This window comes from Rattus rattus, chromosome 18 (genome assembly GCF_011064425.1).
Source record: "Rattus rattus isolate New Zealand chromosome 18, Rrattus_CSIRO_v1, whole genome shotgun sequence".
In the NCBI taxonomy this organism is placed as follows: domain Eukaryota; kingdom Metazoa; phylum Chordata; class Mammalia; order Rodentia; family Muridae; genus Rattus; species Rattus rattus.
This window is the reverse complement of record NC_046171.1, coordinates 34,200,310-34,220,670: the sequence shown is the minus strand read 5'-3', so window position 1 is coordinate 34,220,670 and position 20,361 is coordinate 34,200,310. Positions and strand designations below refer to the sequence as shown.

Here is a 20,361-nt window from a genome sequence, read left to right as displayed (position 1 = left end):
GCGATCATCTTTCAAGTCTATCTTAAACCACAAATGGAATCACTGTACATTGTGTAGCTCACTTTTTTTTTCCCAAGCTTGAATTTCCAAATATCAGGGAACTCATCCACAGATTTTACAGATGGGCATGCTCAAGACATTCTGATTATCTTTTATTTGCAATTTCATCCCTACTTTTTGGTTTGTGTTAGATAACAGTTGTAGTTCTGCCAGAAATGTTAAGGGTTACTCCGACCCTCTTTACGAGGCTTTCGTCAATTTTATGAGACATCGTTATTTTAAAATATTTGTAGTAGTGGGTATTTCAAAGCGACGTTTGTATGCCAAACCCTGCTCACAGAATATTTTCAAGGGCAAATTACAGGAAAATAAGAATCAACTTTCCTTTGGATACATCCCAAACATATCAAAACAAGGTTGTCAATTGTTATGTCCAGACAGCTGTCAATAAAACCCTACGCTGTAACAAATGTCTTAACTAAGTGAAGCATTTTTCAAGTACAAACCATGTACTTGGAAAATCTTACTAGGAAAAAAGAAGTTAAAATGTGCATCAATATTAAACAAAAGAACGGAAAGGGCTATATTTGGGGAAAATTATATATATATATATATACCAGTGAAAAAAACTTGTTCCACATAGTGGCCACAGGCATAAAATGCGTATGTGAACAGAACAACAACAAAAGGAACACAAAACTAGAAAGGGGACTTAGGTAGAAATGAGATGGCTAAATCCCATGAGGAACCAATGTCTCAAAAGCAGTAACAGTTCAGAGCTCTTCAACAGTGGTACGCACGGGCCTTCCCAAACACAGTTTTCTTTACTTGGCGAAGGAGGGCCAGTCCACGAAGCCACAGATCTATTTTTTAACAGTGGTACTCCGAGGTCGCATCGCCGAAGACCACGCCCTTCCTCCGGGCAAATGCACTGCGCACGCCCGGCAGCAGCCACCGGGTCCAGGTCTGAGCGGAAGTGACGCACTCAAAGCTGAGGGGCGGGTGCGTCTGCGTCGGAAGTGCCTGCCAGACAGTAAATAAGCCCCGAAAAAGCAAGGAAGAAGCTGTCTCCATCTTGTCGGCTCGCGCTGGTCCGGCGACGCGGCGACGATGGGGAGCGTTTTGGGGCTGTGCTCCGTGGCGAGCTGGGTAAGGCGGCCTGGGGCTCGCGGCCCGTGAAAGTTGGGTTTATCCGCCCTCCTCCGGTTTGTGCGGCTCCACTTCGCGGCTGGAGTCTACTGAGGGCGAGGCCGGGCGGAGCGGGGCGTCGCCCGAGCAATGGCTTTCCTTCTGGTGTGAGCCTCGGCTGTCGCCGTTCCAACTCCTTCCTCCCGCGGGTACCGCGGTTCTTGCTGTCACCCCGATACCGGCGACCTCGCACTGCGACACTGTCATTCCCAGAGGCCTCTTTGTTTTAATGCGCAGCCACCAGGGAATCGGGCCTGTTATTTGGGACAGCTTGACAGCAGTGTCGATGTAGCCTCGTTTTTGTTTCTGCTTTTGTTTTGTTTTTTAATACATTAGTCAGAATTCCCTTACTACCTACCTTCTTCGGCATCGGTGGCTTGGATTCTTATATTTTTAAATTTTACGTTTCTGGAAAAGGTGTTCAGGTCTCGGGTACTGATTTTTTTTTTTGTGACGTAAAACATGAGCGTGCAGTCTGAAAGTCGATGCTATAGGAAGGATATATTGCGTTTTCCTTAGGCAGTACAATCATTAGATCAATGGCAAGATTTCGTAACCCAGGTGGCACAGAGGACTCCATTCCCCAATAGACAAAACATTGGCAGTGCAGTTTATAATAAAAACCTTCATTGCTTTTGACTTGGTATTTGGATTCGAATCTTATTCTTTGGCCTATGATTTCTAAATTTAAATCGTAAGAATTTTCTGACTAGCCAAATCATCCTATTGCATATATGTTAACCAATGAACTGGCTAGTTTACATGCATCATCTCTTGAAAAATGCTTTGGTATGACTTGAATTATAAATGCTTAGTTTTTATTCAATACTGTGTGACAGTCCACCGAGTTATTCCCTTATATTTTTCTATTTGCAGTTGGATATGGAAACTTGACCTCAGAGCCTAATTGAATCTGTTGACCCTTTTATACAGAAGGCAAAATTTAGTGTAATAAAACTTAATAAGTAGGAGCTGGGGAGGCGATTCAGCTTGTTGCGCTTGCTAGATTATGGAGTTTAGTTCCCAACACCCACACATTCGACAGTTCACAACTGCTTGGGAATCTGACACCCTCTTCTACTCTCCACGGACTGGCTCCCAGAGGCACATTCTCCCACACATAGACACGCATGCATGCACATAAAAATCGTTTTTTAATTTGTGATACTAGAGTTAGCTTGGTTGTGATGTGAGCACACAGCAGTTCCATTGAGATCATAGACTTAGAGGGATATGAATTTTCCATTTTATTATTTCCCAGTTCAATTATGAGCAATGTTTGTTTTTTTTCCCCCTCAAGGCCGGTGTTTCAATATTTTTTTTTTCCTTTTTTTAAGTTTTAAGGAGTTTCCGTATATGTGCGTTTTAAGTCAAAATAGCTTTGGAGAACACTGTTGGATAAATTTCATTACTACGTCTACAACTTAAGATCGGCACTTTGATTCACTAAAGGAATGTCTTTGACGAAGCTGTCCTCTTGCCTCTCCCTCCCTCCCTGGCTTTTGTTTCTCTAGCTCTCAAATGAGGTGCACTGGTCGGACTTGTCCTTTTCTCGCTGAGTTATTTTTATATAAATGTCTTATCTTGTAATCATAGAATTTATTCTTCTGTGTGTGTTTGCATAATTGCTATGCCATCCATTTCCGTTCCTGAAACATAACGTGCAGCTGCTTCGTGTGCGTCTGAGCAGTTATACTTGATATAGGGAGATTTGTAGGAGACAAATTTCCATAGGAGTACCTGTGGGTCTCTCCCCCAGAGCTGGGATACCCTACTACATCCAATCTGAAGTCTGACTGATGGTGTCAGTCCAGGTTATGCCAACCCTTGTGAGATACTTAAACTCTGCCTTAGTAATGTCTGTACATGTTAAGCTCTCCTGGTCTAAAGCCTATTCATTAACTAATTCATTAGCAAAGAGTTCATTAGAGAAAGTTAGCTAGTTGTTAACCAGTTGTTGACTTACCCTTAAAAAATAAAAAAAAAAACCCACCTTTTCTAGTGATAGTTTTATTGCTATTAACAGAAAGTTGGAAGAAAATAAGAATACCAATTCACTTCAGGGTTGTGGTGCATCATTCGTGCCCCGCACCCCTCCCCACCCTCTAGGGTTGAGAATTCCCAGAATTCTATGACTGTATACTTACCTGGGAGGTGGAGCCTGAAGGTGAGCTTAGTAGCTGTGCTCTTTATGAACCTTCCATTTCTTAGATGAGTCTTGGTTGCTGATGGTTATTTCCCATGTTTTTAAATAGTTTTACTTGATATAGAGGACAAAGGCTGTTCATTATTTGACCTTGTTCTATTTTTGCCTTGGGTTTTGTAGGTGTAGGTAATGTATGCACATCAAATACTTTTAAGCTTTTTGAATTAATGTCACTGTTTATCCCTTCAACACATAGAACGTATATTTATTGGACTGTTTTAAACTATGCTGTTGTTTAATATTTTTCCCAGATTCCCTGTTTGTGTGGCAGCGCCCCGTGTTTGCTGTGCCGATGCTGTCCTAGTGGGAACAACTCCACTGTGACTAGATTGATCTATGCACTTTTCTTGCTTGTTGGAGTATGCGTAGCTTGTGTAATGTTAATACCAGGAATGGAAGAACAACTGAATAAGGTCAGGCTTTTGTTTTAATGTTGATGAACTAAAATTGTAGAATATGCATAAAATAACTTTGGGGGTATTAGAAGTAAAGTGGTATAAATGTATAGTAATATGGAACCCCAGTTTTAGTAGATTATGTTCTTACGATGGCAGCACAGAAAATGTTAGTTCCCATCAGAACAGATGGTAGATTCCTTTCCGAAGACACAGCATGCTTTAGCCTCAGGCCATAAGAAATCAGGCTGGAAGTGGTCTGGACGTTTCCTTCCTGCAACTGGCCCTCATCATATCAGTAGTTGCTATGCAGGCTGTTGGCGAAGATTGTCATCGGCAGTCTTACTCGGTCGTTGACTCTGCCATAATAGCCAGGCAAGATGTAGCCAAGGGTACAGTAGTGACAAGCCAGTTAGAGAGGCCCCAACACTGGAAGGAATTTACATCTGTTATTAACGTAAACCCTTTACTATAAGCCTCATCAAAGCCTGGACTAGAGAGTATCGGGCCTACTCGGGATGCTGCTGCTACTATTTTACTAAGTGGACTACCCTCAGATTTCCTGCCAAGTAACTGCTCTTCATATATACAGCTCAGTGGTATTTAGCTATGCTCAGAGAAGCTTGTGTTTTACAGTGGACATCAGTACCTGCAGAGGCCTGGAAACCAGTTTGAGTGTGGGAAATAACTTAATGGTTGAATGGGTTATCTGTGTCCCTGTGTCCAAGGCTCAGGGAACATTGTTTATGTAGGGACAGAAAGAATGTAAGAACCAGAGGAAATGAAGAACGGTGTCAAATTCTGACTTTCAGGCATAACATTCTACGTGCAAACTTGCAGCGTCTATGGTGTACACATGATTGGACCCACAAACATCAGCGATGGAGGAGGGAGGGACTCCCAAGGTTCTACCTCTTAGAATTCACACGTAATTAGGTAGCTGCTGGGGGAAGAAAGACAATTTCTTCAGTACCGTAGCCGTGGTGTCTGTGGTCCTCTAAACAACCCTTCAGGAAGCAACTGTAATGAAAGTGTCATTGGGTCAAAGGAAAAAATAAACAGGACAAATAGGAAGACAACAGGGATCAACAGGAGTAGGAGGGAGACAGGAAAGGATGGTGGCGTGACGATGATCAGAGTCCATTATACATGTGTACAGAAATGTCGTGATGGAAGCCATATGTATTAATGTATATCAGTACAGAAGTAAACCATACTTTGGTAATGTCATTGTAACAGGAAAGCTGTTACACACACTTTGTGTGTGTTTTGATTTTTGTTCCCTGAAAAGGGGACATTTTAAAGATAAGTAAAATGTAAGTGCAATGCCTGAAAGTGAAGCCCTAATGACTGGGAAAGGCTGTGAGCAAGTGACTTCTGAGGATTGCCTTGGTAAAGACAGAAGTCAAGCACTTAGATATACAGACTGTGCAGTGGTAAGATCACAGGGAATAGGCCTCAGATGGGCTATATGGATGTCGTAGTAACTGGCATCCAAATATTGTCAGTGCCAGCCAGGGTCTAGCTCTTGGGAACTAGAGGGAAGTGCTCACAGCTGCCTGACCTCCCACTTCCTAGAGAGGTGATGGCCCTCTTCTGTCCTCAGTGGGAACCTGTGCACATATCTACACAAACATATAATCAAAAATAAATCTTTTTAATAGATGAATAGATTAATTGATTTATACCTATATAACAATATATACCATTATATATAAAACTATATAACTATATAACCGTGTGTGTATGTATGTATATACATACATATATATATATACATATATATGCACTGTTGGAAAATGATTCAGTGTTAGCTAGAACTTGATCAACAGCTCTCAAGGATTGACAGAGAGGAAGGACAGTACCTGAAGAAGCAATGAGAAAAACCACAAGAACACACGCTTTAGATAGAATTGTAGGAATGACTGTCAGTACACCAAGGATTAAAGACGGTGAGGACTTAAACAGCTGCTGGATATGACTGCTTCAAAACTAGTATTTAAAGTACAGTATCCTTGGAGTACTGCGATTAGGCGTGGGAGAAAAAGTTTATTTTTATGCATATGAACAGTAAGTATGTGTAGTTCTTAATAATACTGCCACTTTCCTCACAAAAGTTTCTTCTTTGTACTCTGAGTTCAATGTGATTTTCTGTCTGTGAGAGTGTGTTGCTGCAGATCACCCATGTTGCCTGGCAACAGTGCTGTTACTGTGCCCCTCTATCCCAATCCATTGTACTTTTCTGAAGTGGTCCCTGCTGTTTCTCAATTACAATATAAATACACTGTCAGCAATAAGCTCCTTATAATCACAAGTAACATGTAAAGGTCTTATACTCAAAATCGATATAAATAGCCTTGACTTTAAAAAGCCACTTTTTTATTGTCTACGTCTTTTTTTTTTTTTTTTTTTTTTTTTTTTTTTCGTTGTTTGGGACTTAACCCAGGGCCTTTTGTTTGTTAGGGAAGCGCTCTACCACCTAGCTAAATCCCCAACCCCTGTCTATGTCTTAAAAATGTGACTCTTTTATGTAATTCTTTAAGCTTTTGTTCACTTCTCACCTATTTTGCATATGTAATTCAGCATACCACAGTAGAATGCTAGTCTTAGGATATTTGAAATTATGATACAGTATAAATATGTACTTTTTGTTTTTATGTAACTTAAAATACATATTTAAAGAATAAAAATAAATCTTGAGCTCAGAGAAATCATCCATCTTAGACTTGGCCATTGATAGTTTACTGTTTGCTTGCCTGGAAGTTTTAATGTGTGTGTGTATATGTCTGTGAAAATGTCTCGCTATATAGCCCCAGTTGGCTTGGATCTATGTGTAGACCAGGTTAACTCTGAAATCTGCCTACTTCTGCCTCCCCAAATGCTAGGATTAAATAAATGCCCCTGCTACCATGCCTGGCCTTAACTTCCCCACCACCTCATTTTACCGAGTTAAGATGCTTATATTGTGTGTGCCTGTGCATGTGCGTGTGCCTACGGATGTATGTGTATGTGTGTTATGGCCTGTAAAGCAGATTACAGTTTACATGGAACTTTAGTTCATGAAAAGTATTGATCATAAACTCATTTGGTTTTTCTAGATCCCTGGGTTCTGTGAGAATGAGAAAGGTATAGTTCCTTGTAATATTCTGGTTGGCTACAAAGCTGTGTATCGCCTGTGCTTTGGCCTGGCCATGTTCTATCTTCTCCTCTCTTTACTAATGATCAAAGTGAAAAGCAGCAGCGACCCTAGAGCCGCGGTCCACAACGGGTAAGCTTTGGTGACAGGAGAGAATATCTATATCACCTTTTCTTTCCAGGAATTTTGACTTTATCTAAAGAAATTTCAAAGCAGATTTATCTTTTTCATTAAAAAAGTTTTAAAAACTGTTGATTTTACTAGAGAAAGTCTTGTCTTGGGTATTAAATAATAGTGGTGGGTCATTTATTGGCATCACATCTGATTATGAATTTTAATATCAAAAGAGGCTATATGTGTGATTAAAGGAAGAGTATTGGTGCCCCTTCTTTTAGCTTTTGGTGAACCAGTCCTATCATATAGAACTCTGAATTCCTAGGTCTGCAAGGCAGCCAACTAGAAAGAAATATTATTACTGAACAGGTATACTTTTCTAGATGATTGTTTTCCACAAACTAGGAAGAAAACAAAACTGCTAATTTAATCAGTCTCCTTTACTATTGAGTATGTCATCTGTTTTTTATTTGAATGACTTGAATTTTATGTTTCCTTTTATAAATTAGTTTTTCTTTATATGTTCTATTGTTTATTTGTTGACATGCTTTGTGAAAGACAGGGAGTAAAAATGTAATACTAGGATAATAAAAATTGTTCTATAACAGGTTTTGATCAGTTTAGTCATTGGCTGTCTTAAATTACTATTTTAGATGTAGGCATTTGTCCTAATTTATTAAAGCTGTTCATTTGTGACATGAAATTGTGCTTTATATATACACATATTATGCAGCTCAGTGCCGTGAAATGAAGCCAGTGTTCTTAGATGAACTGGTGGCACGTCTTTTCTTAGGACCATCTTTACAGTAGCCTACATAATGATTATTTTATGTTCAGTATATGCTTAATATAAAGTGTAACTGTTCTTTAAGTGGTTCTGAAAAGCTTTAGTATTTGAGTTGTTTTTTTGGGTTCTTATTACTTTGTTTCTGTCTTAGATTCTGGTTCTTTAAATTTGCTACAGCAGTTGCAATTATTATTGGCGCATTCTTCATCCCAGAAGGCACTTTTACAACCGGTGAGGAGTTTTTAAAAATTTTGTTTTGTATAGGAGGCCATAGTAACTGCTACCTGGAGTTCTAATTTCTTTTGTTTGGTATTTCCTTTTTTACCCCAGTTGCAAAATCAATTTACTTATGTTTTCCCTTTTTGTATTAAGATTTATTAAGAAAAATAATAAAAATGAACGCAGTCATTCCTTTGCTTAAACTGCACTGTTTCTCATTTCAGTGTGGTTTTATGTGGGCATGGCAGGCGCCTTTTGCTTCATCCTTATACAACTAGTCTTACTTATTGACTTTGCCCATTCTTGGAATGAATCCTGGGTTGAAAAAATGGAAGAAGGGAACTCAAGATGTTGGTATGCAGGTGAGCTTTTGTTTCTTCTATCTTGCGTGTAGTGAATGTTGGTGAGAGCAGAATAGGTTACGGGTACATCACTTAGGATTTTTGTGTTCTAATGTCCTCTGAAGAGGTTTTCTGTTGAACTTTATGGATGACTGTATCAGCAACTTGTTGAAAATTTTGTTCTTAGTAACTAGGAATTTATCCAGGGATCAGAAAAGAAACCAAAGACCCTTAAATAGCCCAAAAACGCTCCAAGTCAATTTCTTAAAGCTTTATTTTTGTACCCAAACTTCCCTGTACATTAAAAGTTTAAAGGGAAGACCACTAATAAACACAGAGTTGTGTAATTGGTCAGCAGCAATACACAGCACAAACAGGAACTTCAGAACACTAAAGCATAAAGGATGCCTAACAGCTAAGGAGATTTCTGCAGTAGTATAATTATAACAATAAGCATGAACTGATTAGTTATCTAAAATGTAAGATTTCTTTAGAAACAAGTGCCATGCTAACTTCCTAATATTTTTATAAAATCTAATAATTCAGTTGCTTTTCTTTCACAGCCCTGTTGTCAGCCACCGCTCTGAATTACTTGCTGTCTCTGGTCGCCATCATCCTGTTCTTTGTATACTATACTCACCCAGCCAGCTGCTCGGAAAACAAGGCGTTCATCAGTGTCAACATGCTGCTCTGCATCGGCGCGTCTGTAATGTCCATTCTGCCCAAGATCCAGGTATGCACTGCCTACCATGCTTTTTTTTTGTTTTTCATCTTTTATTAACTTGGGTATTTCTTATTTACATTTTGATTGTTATTCCCTTTCCCGGTTTCCGGGCCAACATCCCCCTCTCCTCCCCCTCCCCTTCTCTATACGTGTTCCTCTCCCATCCTCCCCCCATTACCGCCCTCCCCCCCACAGTCTAGTTCACTGGGGGTTCAGTCTTGGCAGGACCCAGGGCTTCCCCTTCCACTGGTGCTCTTACTAGGCTATTCATTGCTATCTATGAGGTCAGAGTCCAGGGTCAGTCCATGTATAGTCTTTAGGTAGTGGCTTAGTCCCTGGAAGCTCTGGTTGCTTGGCATTGTTGTACATATGGGGTCTCGAGCCCCTTCAAGCTCTTCCAGTCCTTTCTCTGATTCCTTCAACGGGGGTCCCGTTCTCAGTTCAGTGGATTGCTGCTGGCATTCGCCTCTGTATTTGCTGTATTCTGGCTGTGTCTCTCAGGAGAGATCTACATCCGGCTCCTGTTGGCCTGCACTTCTTTGCTTCATCCATCTTGTCTAATTGGGTGGCTGTATATGTATGAGCCACATGTGGGGCAGGCTCTGAATGGGTGCTCCTTCTGTGTCTGTTTTAATCTTTGCCTCCCTATTCCCTCCCAAGCTACCACTCGTTTTTATAGAGCCTTTACTTTCTAAACTTTTACAAATCAGAATGATGTCAGATTTTTATCTTCATTGCTTAATATTTTCTTTGTAGGAATCACAACCAAGATCTGGCTTGTTACAGTCTTCAGTAATTACAGTCTACACAATGTATTTGACATGGTCTGCTATGACTAATGAACCAGGTATGTTTTCTTTATAATGAGTCATGCAGTATTGTTTTTTATTCAAAACTTGTCATTTTAAGAGATGAAGTTACTTAGTTACTAGTAGAGAAGTAAAGCTCTTGTAGGTAGTATCAGTTCATCTTGAAGGTATTGCTATCTTTTCTTTTCACTACTGATACGGCTCTAAAAACAGTCATTTATACTGGGCTGGAGTTTAGTGGTTAAGAGCACTGACTGCTCTTCCAGAGGTCCAGAGTTCAAATCCCAGTACCACATGGTGGCTCACAACCATCTGTAATGAGATCTGATGCCCTCTTCTGGTGTATCTGAAGACAGCTACAGTGTACTTATATATAATAAATAAATCTTTTTAAAAAATCATATAAACTTAATTTTTACAGTTATCTGAGATAGTTGAATATGGGGAGAAATAAAGTATTTTCAAATGTTTTGTGTTTTGTTTAAGACAGAGTTTCACTTTGTGGCTCAGGCTGAGCATGAATACTTGGAAGCCACCCCCCACCCCCACCCCCCACCTCAGCCTCCAAAATGCTGTTGTACATTTAGTTATACGTTTTTCCCAAGTTTTGTAACTATCTTGTATTAGATAATTGGCTTTGTATGGATCTCTGTACTCCAGTTACAGTGAATCCCATGGGAAATAGAAACCTGTATATTTTGAAGGTATAAAGAAATTATAATTTTTAGAAAATAATTTTTCCTTTTCTGTAAATTAATATTCATATAAAATAAGTTTTCTGATTCATTATTTGCAAACTCAAATTTGTCAGTTACAGAGACAGGGATCTTCTCCCCTCCCACCCTAAAATAAGCAATTTTAAAATATCCCAAATAATTTGCTTGAGAAGTTATCCTATGTAGTGTTCATTAATAAAGTGGAGGTTGAAGATTTGGATTTGTTGGAATTTAAAATGAATATATATTGGATATTTTTAGTGCAGTGGTTCTCAAACCTTCCTAATGCTGTGACTTTTTAAGAGTTCCTCATGTTGCGATGATGCCCAACCATAAAATTATTTTTGCTGCTACTTCCTGATAGTGATTTTGCTACTGTTATGAGTCATATGTAAATCCCTGAGTTTCAGTGGTCTCGGGTGACCCCTGTGAAAGAGGTGACTCACAGATTGAGAAATCCTGCTTTGGCGGACACTTGTCCATTCAAGATGGTAAAGAAGGGTAGAAAAGGCTTAAAACACTTGCATTTCTTTTCATTCTTTTTTTTCTTTTAAATATATGATGGGTTTTACTTTTTGAGTTTTATGAGGGTGGTATGTTATAAACATGGGCTAAAGTAGTAGATAAACCTGATGCCTTAAGGACTCCCTGAGCTCTGAGGGATTTGATGGAGACCTTCCATTTAGACTCCACATGGTGTCTGCCTGTGGGTCTCTGCATCTGTTTTCATCTGCTGTTGGAAAAAGACGCAGATGCTGACGAGATAAGACACTGAGTATAGCATGAGTATAGCAAAATTTTGTTTGGTCTTACTGTACGTCTCTGGGCTACCTAGTCTCTGGATACTCAAGCAGTGTCGGGTATAGGAGTTTCTTCTGGTGGAGGAGGCTTAGGTAAAGTCAGACGCCGGTTGTTTACTCCCACAAGTTCTGTGTCACCATTGCCCTAGTATAGTTTGTAGGCAAGAAGGATTGTAGGTTAAAGGTTCTGTGGCTGGGTTTGTGTACATATTTCTCTACTGGTAACCAGCAGAGCCCCTTCCTGTACCAATAGAATGCAGGAGTCTGTGATCAATGAGTTGTGTGGGTGTTGTCCTCTGCAGAGGGGCCCTGCTGTCAGTTTGCAGAGAGCAACACTTTGTCTTAACAAAAGCGTGGGTTGTTTGGGAATTTCCATCCCACCACCTTGGCCAACAACTTCATTGAACAAAACTCAGCCCCACCACTGGAAGCCTCACTGGTGACAAGAGATGGCCAGTTGGGACTCTACATGCCCCACTAATTAACGAGTCCCCATTAGGATCACCTTCATGTATTCTAAGATGTTTTCACTGTACACTAACCCAAATGCCCCCCAAATCCAGCTGTTTTCTCCTGAATTCTACCTATCCACCCCATCTCCCCGGCCCCCTTGATTTTCCACTCCCATCCTTGGCCATACCCAGTACACCTGTAAAACCTCTTTCCCCCTCTCTGAGATTCTGGTATCCCCTCAGATCTCTCCTCTTGACCTATCTTCTTTGGATCTACAATTGTAGCTTGGATATCATTTACTTATAATGGCTGATAGCCACTTATGAGCAAATATATAAAGTATTTATCTTCCTAGGTCTGAGTTACCTCACCGAGGATGATTTTTTCCCCTAGTTCTGTCCATTTGCCTGCAAATTTCATGATAACTTTTTTCTAAAAGCTGAGTAATATTCCATTGTGTAAAATTTATTTTTCTATTCTTCTATTTTTCCAGTTTCTGGATATTATGAATAAAGCCACAATAAACATTGTTGAGCAATTATCCTTGTGGTAGGATAGAGCATCCTTTGGATATATGGGTCTTGAGGTAAATTGATTCCCAGTTTTCTGAGGAACAGCCACTGAATGATTTCCAAAGTGGCTGTACAAGTTTGCACTCCCACCAAAAGTGGAGAAGTGTTCCCTTTCCTCTTTCTCAACAGTGTGAAGTGTCACTTGTGTTACTGATTTTAACCATTCTGACATGTGTTAAGATGGAATCTCAAAGTGGTTTTGATTTGCATTTCCCTGAATGGCTAACGATGTTGAATATTTCTGTGTTTCCTCTATTGAGAATTCTGATTAGATCTATCTGTACCCCATCTTTTAATTGGATTATTTGTTTTGGGGTTTTGTTTTTGTTTTTGTTTTTTTTGAGATCTAGTTTTGTGTGTTCTTTATATATTTTAGATATTGGTCCTCTGTTGATTATGGTAAAAATCTTTTCCCATTCTGTAGGCTGCCACTTTGTGTGATAGTACCCTTTGCCTTATAGAAGCTTTTCAGTTTCTTGAGGTCCTATTTATTGTTGATCTTAGTGCCTGTGCTATTGGTGTTCTGTTCAGGAAGTTTTCTCCTGTGCCAGTGAATTTAAGGCAATTCCAACTTCTTCTTTTATCGGGCTCAGTATATTTGGTTTTATGTTGAGGTTTTTGATTCACTTTGTATTGAGTTTTGTGCAGGGTGATAGATAAGGATCTATTTGCATTCTTCTACATGCAGACATCCAGTTAGACTATCACCATTTGTTGAAGATGCTCCTCCCCCCATTCTATGTTCCTGGTGTCTTTGTTAAAAATCAGGTATCCATAGGTGTGTAGATTTATGGCTGAGTCTTTGATTCCATTCCATTGATCAGCTTGTCTGTTTTTGCCAATACCAAGTGGTTTTTATTACTACAGCTGTTTGTAGTGCTTAAAATCACAGATGATGGTACCTCTGTAAGGCTTTTTTTTTTTTAATTGTATAGGATTATTTTAGCTCTCCTTGGTGCTTTTATTCTCACATATGAAGTTGAGAAAGTTGTCCTGTCTGTAAAGTTGTCTGTAAAGAAATGTGTTGGGATTTTGATGGGGATTGCATTTTGGTTAAGATGGACATGTTTATTACCATGTTACTAATACCAATTCAGGAGCATGGAAGATCGCACCATCTGTTATTGTCAAGTTTTAATCATACAGATCTTTCACTTGCCTGGTTAGAGTTACTCCAAGATATTATATATTATTTGTGGCTATTGTGAAGTGTTGTTTCCCTGATTTCTTTCTCAGTCTGTCATTTGCATATCGGAACACTACTGTTTTGTTTTGTTTTGAATTAATCTTATATTCAGCTACTTTGTTGGGTTTTTTGGCTGTAGGTGTTCACTGGTAGAATTTTGGGGGCTACTTATGTATACTATCATACCATCTGGAAATAATAGTACTTTAACTTCTTCCTTTCTAATTTTTATCCCTTTGATCTCCTTCAGTTGTCTCATTGTTCTAAATAAAACTTCAAGTACTATATTGAGTAGATATTTATGGACACCTTGTCTTGTTCCTAATTTTAGTGGAATTTCCTTGAGTGTCTTTTCATTTAATTTGTTGGCTATATATAGGGTTGCTGTAAATGCTTTTATTATGTTGTTATGACCCTTGTATCCCTAATCTCTTTAGAACTTTTAGGGGTGTTGGGTTTTGTCAAAAGCTTTTTCTGTATCTAATGAGATGATCGTATGAGGTTTCTTTTTTTCTTCAGTTTAGTTTTTTTGGTGGATTACATTTAATGATTTTTGTATCTTGAGCCATCTCTGAGATTTCTTGAATGAATCCTACTGATGGATGGTCATTTTGATGTGTTCTTGGATTCAGTTTGCAAGTATTATATTTGTAGCTGTGTTCAAAGGGGGAATTAAGTCTGTCATTCTCTTTCTTTGTTGAACCTTTATGTGGTTTATGTATCAGGGTAACTGTGGCCTCATGAAATGAACTGGGCTGATATTCCTTTTGTTTCTATTTTATGGAATAACTTGAGGAGTATTGGTGTTAACTCATCTTTGAGAGTCTGGTAGAATTGTGCTAAATCCATTTGGTCCTGGGAATTTTTTCAGTTGGAATAGTTTTAATGACTGCTTCTGTTTCACTAGGTATTAGAGGTCTTTTAAAATCCGTTCTTTGGTAATTTTGATAAATGTTACCTATCACAACTATCCATTTCTTTTAGGTTATCCAATATGGTAGAATCTAGGTTTTTAGTATGTTCTTATGATTCTCTGGATTTCCTCGGTGTCTGTTATGTACCCTTTCATTTCTCATTGTGTTACTTTGGATAGTCTCCACATTTTGGTTAGTTTGGATAGGGTTTGCTTATCTTGTTATTTATTTTTTTTCTCAAAGAACCAGCCCTGCTTCCTTGACTGTTTGTATCGTGTCTCTGTTTTGGTTTGGTTAGTTCTTGCTGTCCACTCCTCTTGCATCTTGCATGTGCTTGCTTCTTTTTGTTTAGAACTTTCAGATGTGCTCTTCAGTTGCTCGTATGAGAGCTCACCTTTTTTTTTTTTTTTTTTAAATGTAGGAACTCCTCTTAGCACCCCTGTCAAGAAGTTTGGCAATGCTATATGTATATTTCATTTAATTCTAGAAAAGTCTTTCTTACTTGTCCTGTTTTCTCATTCAGTAGAGAGTTGTTCTTTCTCGCTGAGCTTGTAAGCTTTCTGTTGTTCTTGTTGCTCATATCCAGCTTTAATCAGTGATGGTCTGATAGGATGTAGGGATTGCAGTTTTCTTGTATCTGTCGAGATTTGCTTTGTCTTTAAGTGTGCGGTCACTTTTTGGAGACTATTCCATGAGGCGCAGAGGTGTATTCTTTTCTGTTTATGTGAAATGTTGTATACCAAGCTGTTGGGTCCATTTGGTCTGTAAGAACTTCTGTTTAGTTTTTAGCTGAATTACCTGTACATTGGTTAGAGTGGGGTCTTGAAATTTCCCAATAGTATGTGAGGGTAAATATGTGATTTAAGCTGCAGTGATAATTCTTTTACAAACTAGGGTGCCCTTGTATTTGGGGCATAGCTGTTAGGGAGTGAAGTGTTACCTTGGCGGATTTTTCCTTTGATGAGTATGTAATGGTTACAACAACCTTCATTGTATTTGTAAATGTATTAACTTTGGATAAGGTATCTAAATTTTTTACTTATTTGTTGACCAAGATACCTTGGCTCTAAGGTAAGATTGGAAAGAAAGTGATTTTAGCTTTTCTAAAAGCCTTTCTAAAGTCTCATCAATACAAATTATATCTCAATACATACGAATTATGTTTAAATATCTTGTTATTTTGTGCCTTTTAAAGCCCTTTTGGAGTCCTAAGAGTTCAGTGTCCTAATTTTTTTATACTACTGTAACATTAAAGAACCTTAATGTACTTTATAGAAACAAACTGCAATCCAAGTCTACTGAGCATCATTGGCTTCAATACCACAAGACCTGTCCCAAAGGACGGGCAGTCTGTTCAGTGGTGGCATCCTCAAGGAATTATAGGACTCGTTCTCTTCCTGCTCTGTGTGTTTTATTCGAGGTAAGACAGGCTATGAGTCCACTTTACAGGAAGTGCGTTTATATAGACTAAGGAATCATTAAAAAACTGTTTCCTTATGAATTTCTTCATGCAGCATCCGTACCTCCAACAACAGTCAGGTTAATAAACTGACTCTAACAAGTGATGAGTCAACATTAATAGAGGACGGGAATGGCAGAAGCGACGGGTCACTAGACGATGGTGAAGGCGTCCACCGAGCTGTAGATAACGAAAGGGATGGAGTCACTTACAGTTACTCCTTCTTTCACTTCATGCTCTTCCTGGCTTCGCTTTACATTATGATGACCCTTACCAACTGGTACAGGTACTTACAGTTCACAATCACTTCAGATAATTCTTGTGGATTTTCATGCTATATGGCTCTACTTGAGTATGCGTGTGTGTACATTTGTGTGTGCTAAATAGACTAGCTAGCAAACTCTAGTGATTCTTCTGTTCCCACCTCTCCCATGCCACCATACCTGGTCTTTTAAGCTGTGGGTTTTAGGGATCAGACTTCAGTCGTGATGTTTGCAAGGCAAGTGCTTTACCTCCTGAGCCATTTCTTGAGCTCTAAAGCACTTTTTTAGTCCTCGGATGTATCTCACTAGTTAAAATGAATTCTGAGACACAGACTTACTTACTTATTTGACAATTACACAAGCATAGTTGTTCCAAATCTTGAGGATACTTAAATAGAAAACTTCACTAAGCATATTTTAATAGAAATGGATGTTAACTAAGTTGGTTTAACATACTATTATTTTTAATTTTAATACTATAAATTTATTCCTAATATAATAACAGCATATAGTTGTTTCATACAGTTGTTTAAAAGAGGATTCTTTTTTTAGCGATATCATTAAAAGATCTGAAAAGCTGGGTTGGAGAGCCAGATGACTGGTTAAGAGAGCACCGGCTGCTTTTCTGAAGGACCAGGTCCAATTTTCAGCATCCATATGGTACCTCATAATTTTTTAACTCCATTTCCAGGGCATTTCATACCTTGTCTATACATGGCACCATAAGCATAGACATGTATGGAATGCACAGACATACATAGAAGCGAAATAACCATACAACACATAAAATAAAAAATATAAAATAAAAATATAAAAGGTATCTGAAAAATTTTGATGCAGATATGTTAATGTGAGTTGATTTTAGAACTACTAGTTTTCTTACCCCAATCCTATCCCTCCCTTCTCCAGTCTACTCCCCTCTTTTTTTCTTCAGAAAAAGAATATGAACCAACCATGGCATATCAAGTTGTAGTAAGACTAGGCACCGCCCCTCATAGTGAGGCTAGATAACCCAGTAGGAAGAGTATGTCCCTAAAGCAAGCAAAGAGTCAAAGACAGCCCCTACTCCCACTTTTATGAGTCCTACAAGAAGACCAAACTATTAACTATAATTTTTGGTAATCCCTTCAAAATTAATACTTTCCTCATAAAATATAAAGTAACTTTATAATTTGCTTTTAAAATGACTTTGACTAAAATGATTGCCAAAAGAATCTAAGCAAGATTGACACTGACCTATGTGGTTGGACAAGTATGTTTTATTTTTTTATACATGTCTTTAAATATTATAGAACCAGCAAAAGATGGAGAAAAACATCATTCTTGCTAGTATTTACGCATTTGTATTATGAAAGAGTATTTTAATTTACTTAAATTTTGTAAATTTAAATTTATTTAAATTACTAATTACATCTTATTGAGTTAAGAATTAAGTAGTTATCAGTAATTTAGTAACTTATTTACTATATAACAAATATTGAAAATTTAGAACTAAGCCAGGCAATGGTGAAGCACACCTTTAATCCCAGCACTTGGGAGACAGAAGCAGGCGGATCTCTGATTCTATGCTAGCCTGATATATATATATATATTATATATGTATATATATATAATATATATATCTATATCTATACCTATCTATCTATCTATATATATGTATATATTGATATTGAATTCCAGGGAAGCCAGGACTACACAGAGAAATCCATGTGTTGAAAAAACAAAAGTAAAAATAAATATGAAGGGGTGTGTGTGGGTGTGTGTGTGTGTGTGTGTGTGTGTGTGTGTGTACAGAAAATCAGCTAACTTCAAGATCTCTTTCCTTCCCCATCTGTCAAATCTGAGAAGGGGAGGAGGTGAGGTAGAGAAGGGAGGCCCATAAACATTCCAACCAGGTACAGAATAGTCAGATGAGACTACTCAGTTCTCATCCACTCCTGTTTAATAACATGTACGAAGTGCATACTGTGCCTCAAACTATGCGAAAGGTTTGCTGCAGCACCATCATGAGTCCATGATACTGCATATTGCTATCACAAACTCCGTACAAAGGAAGCTTTGATTAAGGGGCCTAGTAAGATGACTTAGTAACTTAGTAACACAAGCCACTGACCTCCAGTCACTTTTTATTAAATTGCAGGTATGAGCCTTCTCGTGAGATGAAGAGTCAATGGACAGCAGTCTGGGTGAAAATCTCTTCCAGTTGGATTGGCATTGTGCTGTATGTTTGGACACTGGTGGCACCACTTGTTCTTACCAATCGGGATTTTGACTGAATGGGGCGTCTGGCATGAGTCCCACTTTGGTCATTGTTTATTTGACAGTAACAGTATTCCCAGTTTTTGTACAGTTGTATGTGCTGTTGTGTAACAGTTTTTTCTCTTGCATGAAATAGATTTACTCTGCCATTTTATCCATGTTCTTGCTAAGTGTACTGGTGATATAAATTGCAAAGGGAGAATTTTGAATGTGGTGGCAAATTAGCAAAGATGGACGTTGATAGGCATATCATCTGCTCTGTACATATGGAATTAAAATTGTGTTAGAACTTATGCTACTTTAGAAACATTAAGTGTATGGCTGCCTTTTGAAATACTCGACGTGTTGTTGCCTTACAGAGGACTACAAATACAAAGCAAATGGCTGTTTTAAAATTATGTAAATAAGTCACAAGCTAGTTGTCTGAAAACTCTTAAGTCACTTTAATTTTGATAGAATTTTTTCTTACGAGGAGGTCCAGGATGTTTCGTTTTGTGGAAAGCAGTATAGGAAGTGGAGGTAAGCTGAGCAGTAGGCAAGAGCCTTCACAGAAAGTCACTGGTAATGAGTTTTAAAGCAAGTACTGTAGATTATGATTTTCTCTCTAAGAAAGTATGGCCTTTACAAAAAAATGAATGGTTTGCTCTTTGTGAACACACAATTATGGATTTCATGGAGATATTAACAGCTCTTCATGTAGACACAATTTTGAAAAGGATATTGTGTTAGAAAAATTTGAAACTATGTCTCCCAAACAAAATGGGAAACCTTAGAGGACATAAAATATTAGGCTCGGGTTAGGTACTTTTAAGATAAAGTCTAGTCCAGGTTAAATGTCAACTAGTGCAAAAGCTAGTGACAAAGCTGGATACCAAAAATAGCCAACATTACAACATAAACACTTTGTATTCAAAATATACAATTCACTTTATAAATTATTAATGGTATATAATTTGTATAAAATATATTGCTGCTGTCCAGCATGCTTTTTTTTAAATCCAAACACAAGGCCAGGGGGATAGTTAATTTGAAGAATAGATAACTTCCATTACACTACACATTTAACCATGCTTAAATGTTTGTTTACTGCCATGCAATTGATATTATAATTCTATTGAAAATCAGTATGCCTCAATTTAGATAGAAATGCTTATTTATGTTAGTATCTAGTTTAAAAGCTTTTAAAGCTTCTTTAAAAATATTTATTGTGCAAATGGAATAGAGCAATTCATCTTAATTTTCCAACCTTATCCTGTGTTAATACTTTGTTTCACAAGTTTGAATGGCTGTGTTCTATCTCTTAAATAAACAAATTCAAAGAAAATGTGTGGTGTTAGCTCTTTAGCATTACAAATTTAGATGGACTTAACTCAGATTCTTTCTTCCCTCCAGCGGCCTTTTTTCCCTTTTTTAAAAGGTTGTGGTGTGTTTTTCTCCAGCCAACAGTTTGTCTTGAGATTTCTATTGCTGTGATAAAACACTGACCATTAAGTAACTGGAAAAGAAAGGTTTATTTCATCTTATAGTCTGAAGTCCACCATCTAGGAAGTCGGGGCAGGAACTGAAGCAGAGCCTCGGAGGAGAGCTACCTATTGGCTTGTTGCCTAGGACTTGGTCTGTCTGTTTTTATATACCATTCCAGAACCATAGGCCTGGGGGTGGAAGGTGGGGTGATGAAGACACCACCTCAATTGGCTGGGCTCTCTCTCCATCAAGGTGATTTAAGAAAATGATCATCAGGCTTGCCTACTAGCCATATAATTGGGATGTTTTCCCAACTGAGACCTTTCCCAAATGACTATCCTTTTTGATAAGATATT

At 38.3% G+C, this 20,361-nt stretch overlaps 1 protein-coding gene across 1 annotated transcript; it reads left to right on the top strand.

Annotated features, from left to right (window-relative positions):
- Positions 1-988: 988 nt before the first annotated feature.
- On the top strand, positions 989-19,865 carry Serinc1 (serine incorporator 1). The gene is made up of 10 exons (XM_032889293.1): positions 989-1,149; positions 3,646-3,807; positions 6,888-7,057; positions 7,978-8,057; positions 8,270-8,407; positions 8,950-9,119; positions 9,867-9,957; positions 15,836-15,980; positions 16,075-16,305; positions 18,423-19,865. The coding sequence occupies exons 1-10, from the start codon at positions 1,111-1,113 to the stop codon at positions 18,556-18,558; spliced, it is 1,362 nt and encodes a 453-aa protein (XP_032745184.1). The 5' UTR covers positions 989-1,110; the 3' UTR covers positions 18,559-19,865.
- Positions 19,866-20,361: the final 496 nt, after the last annotated feature.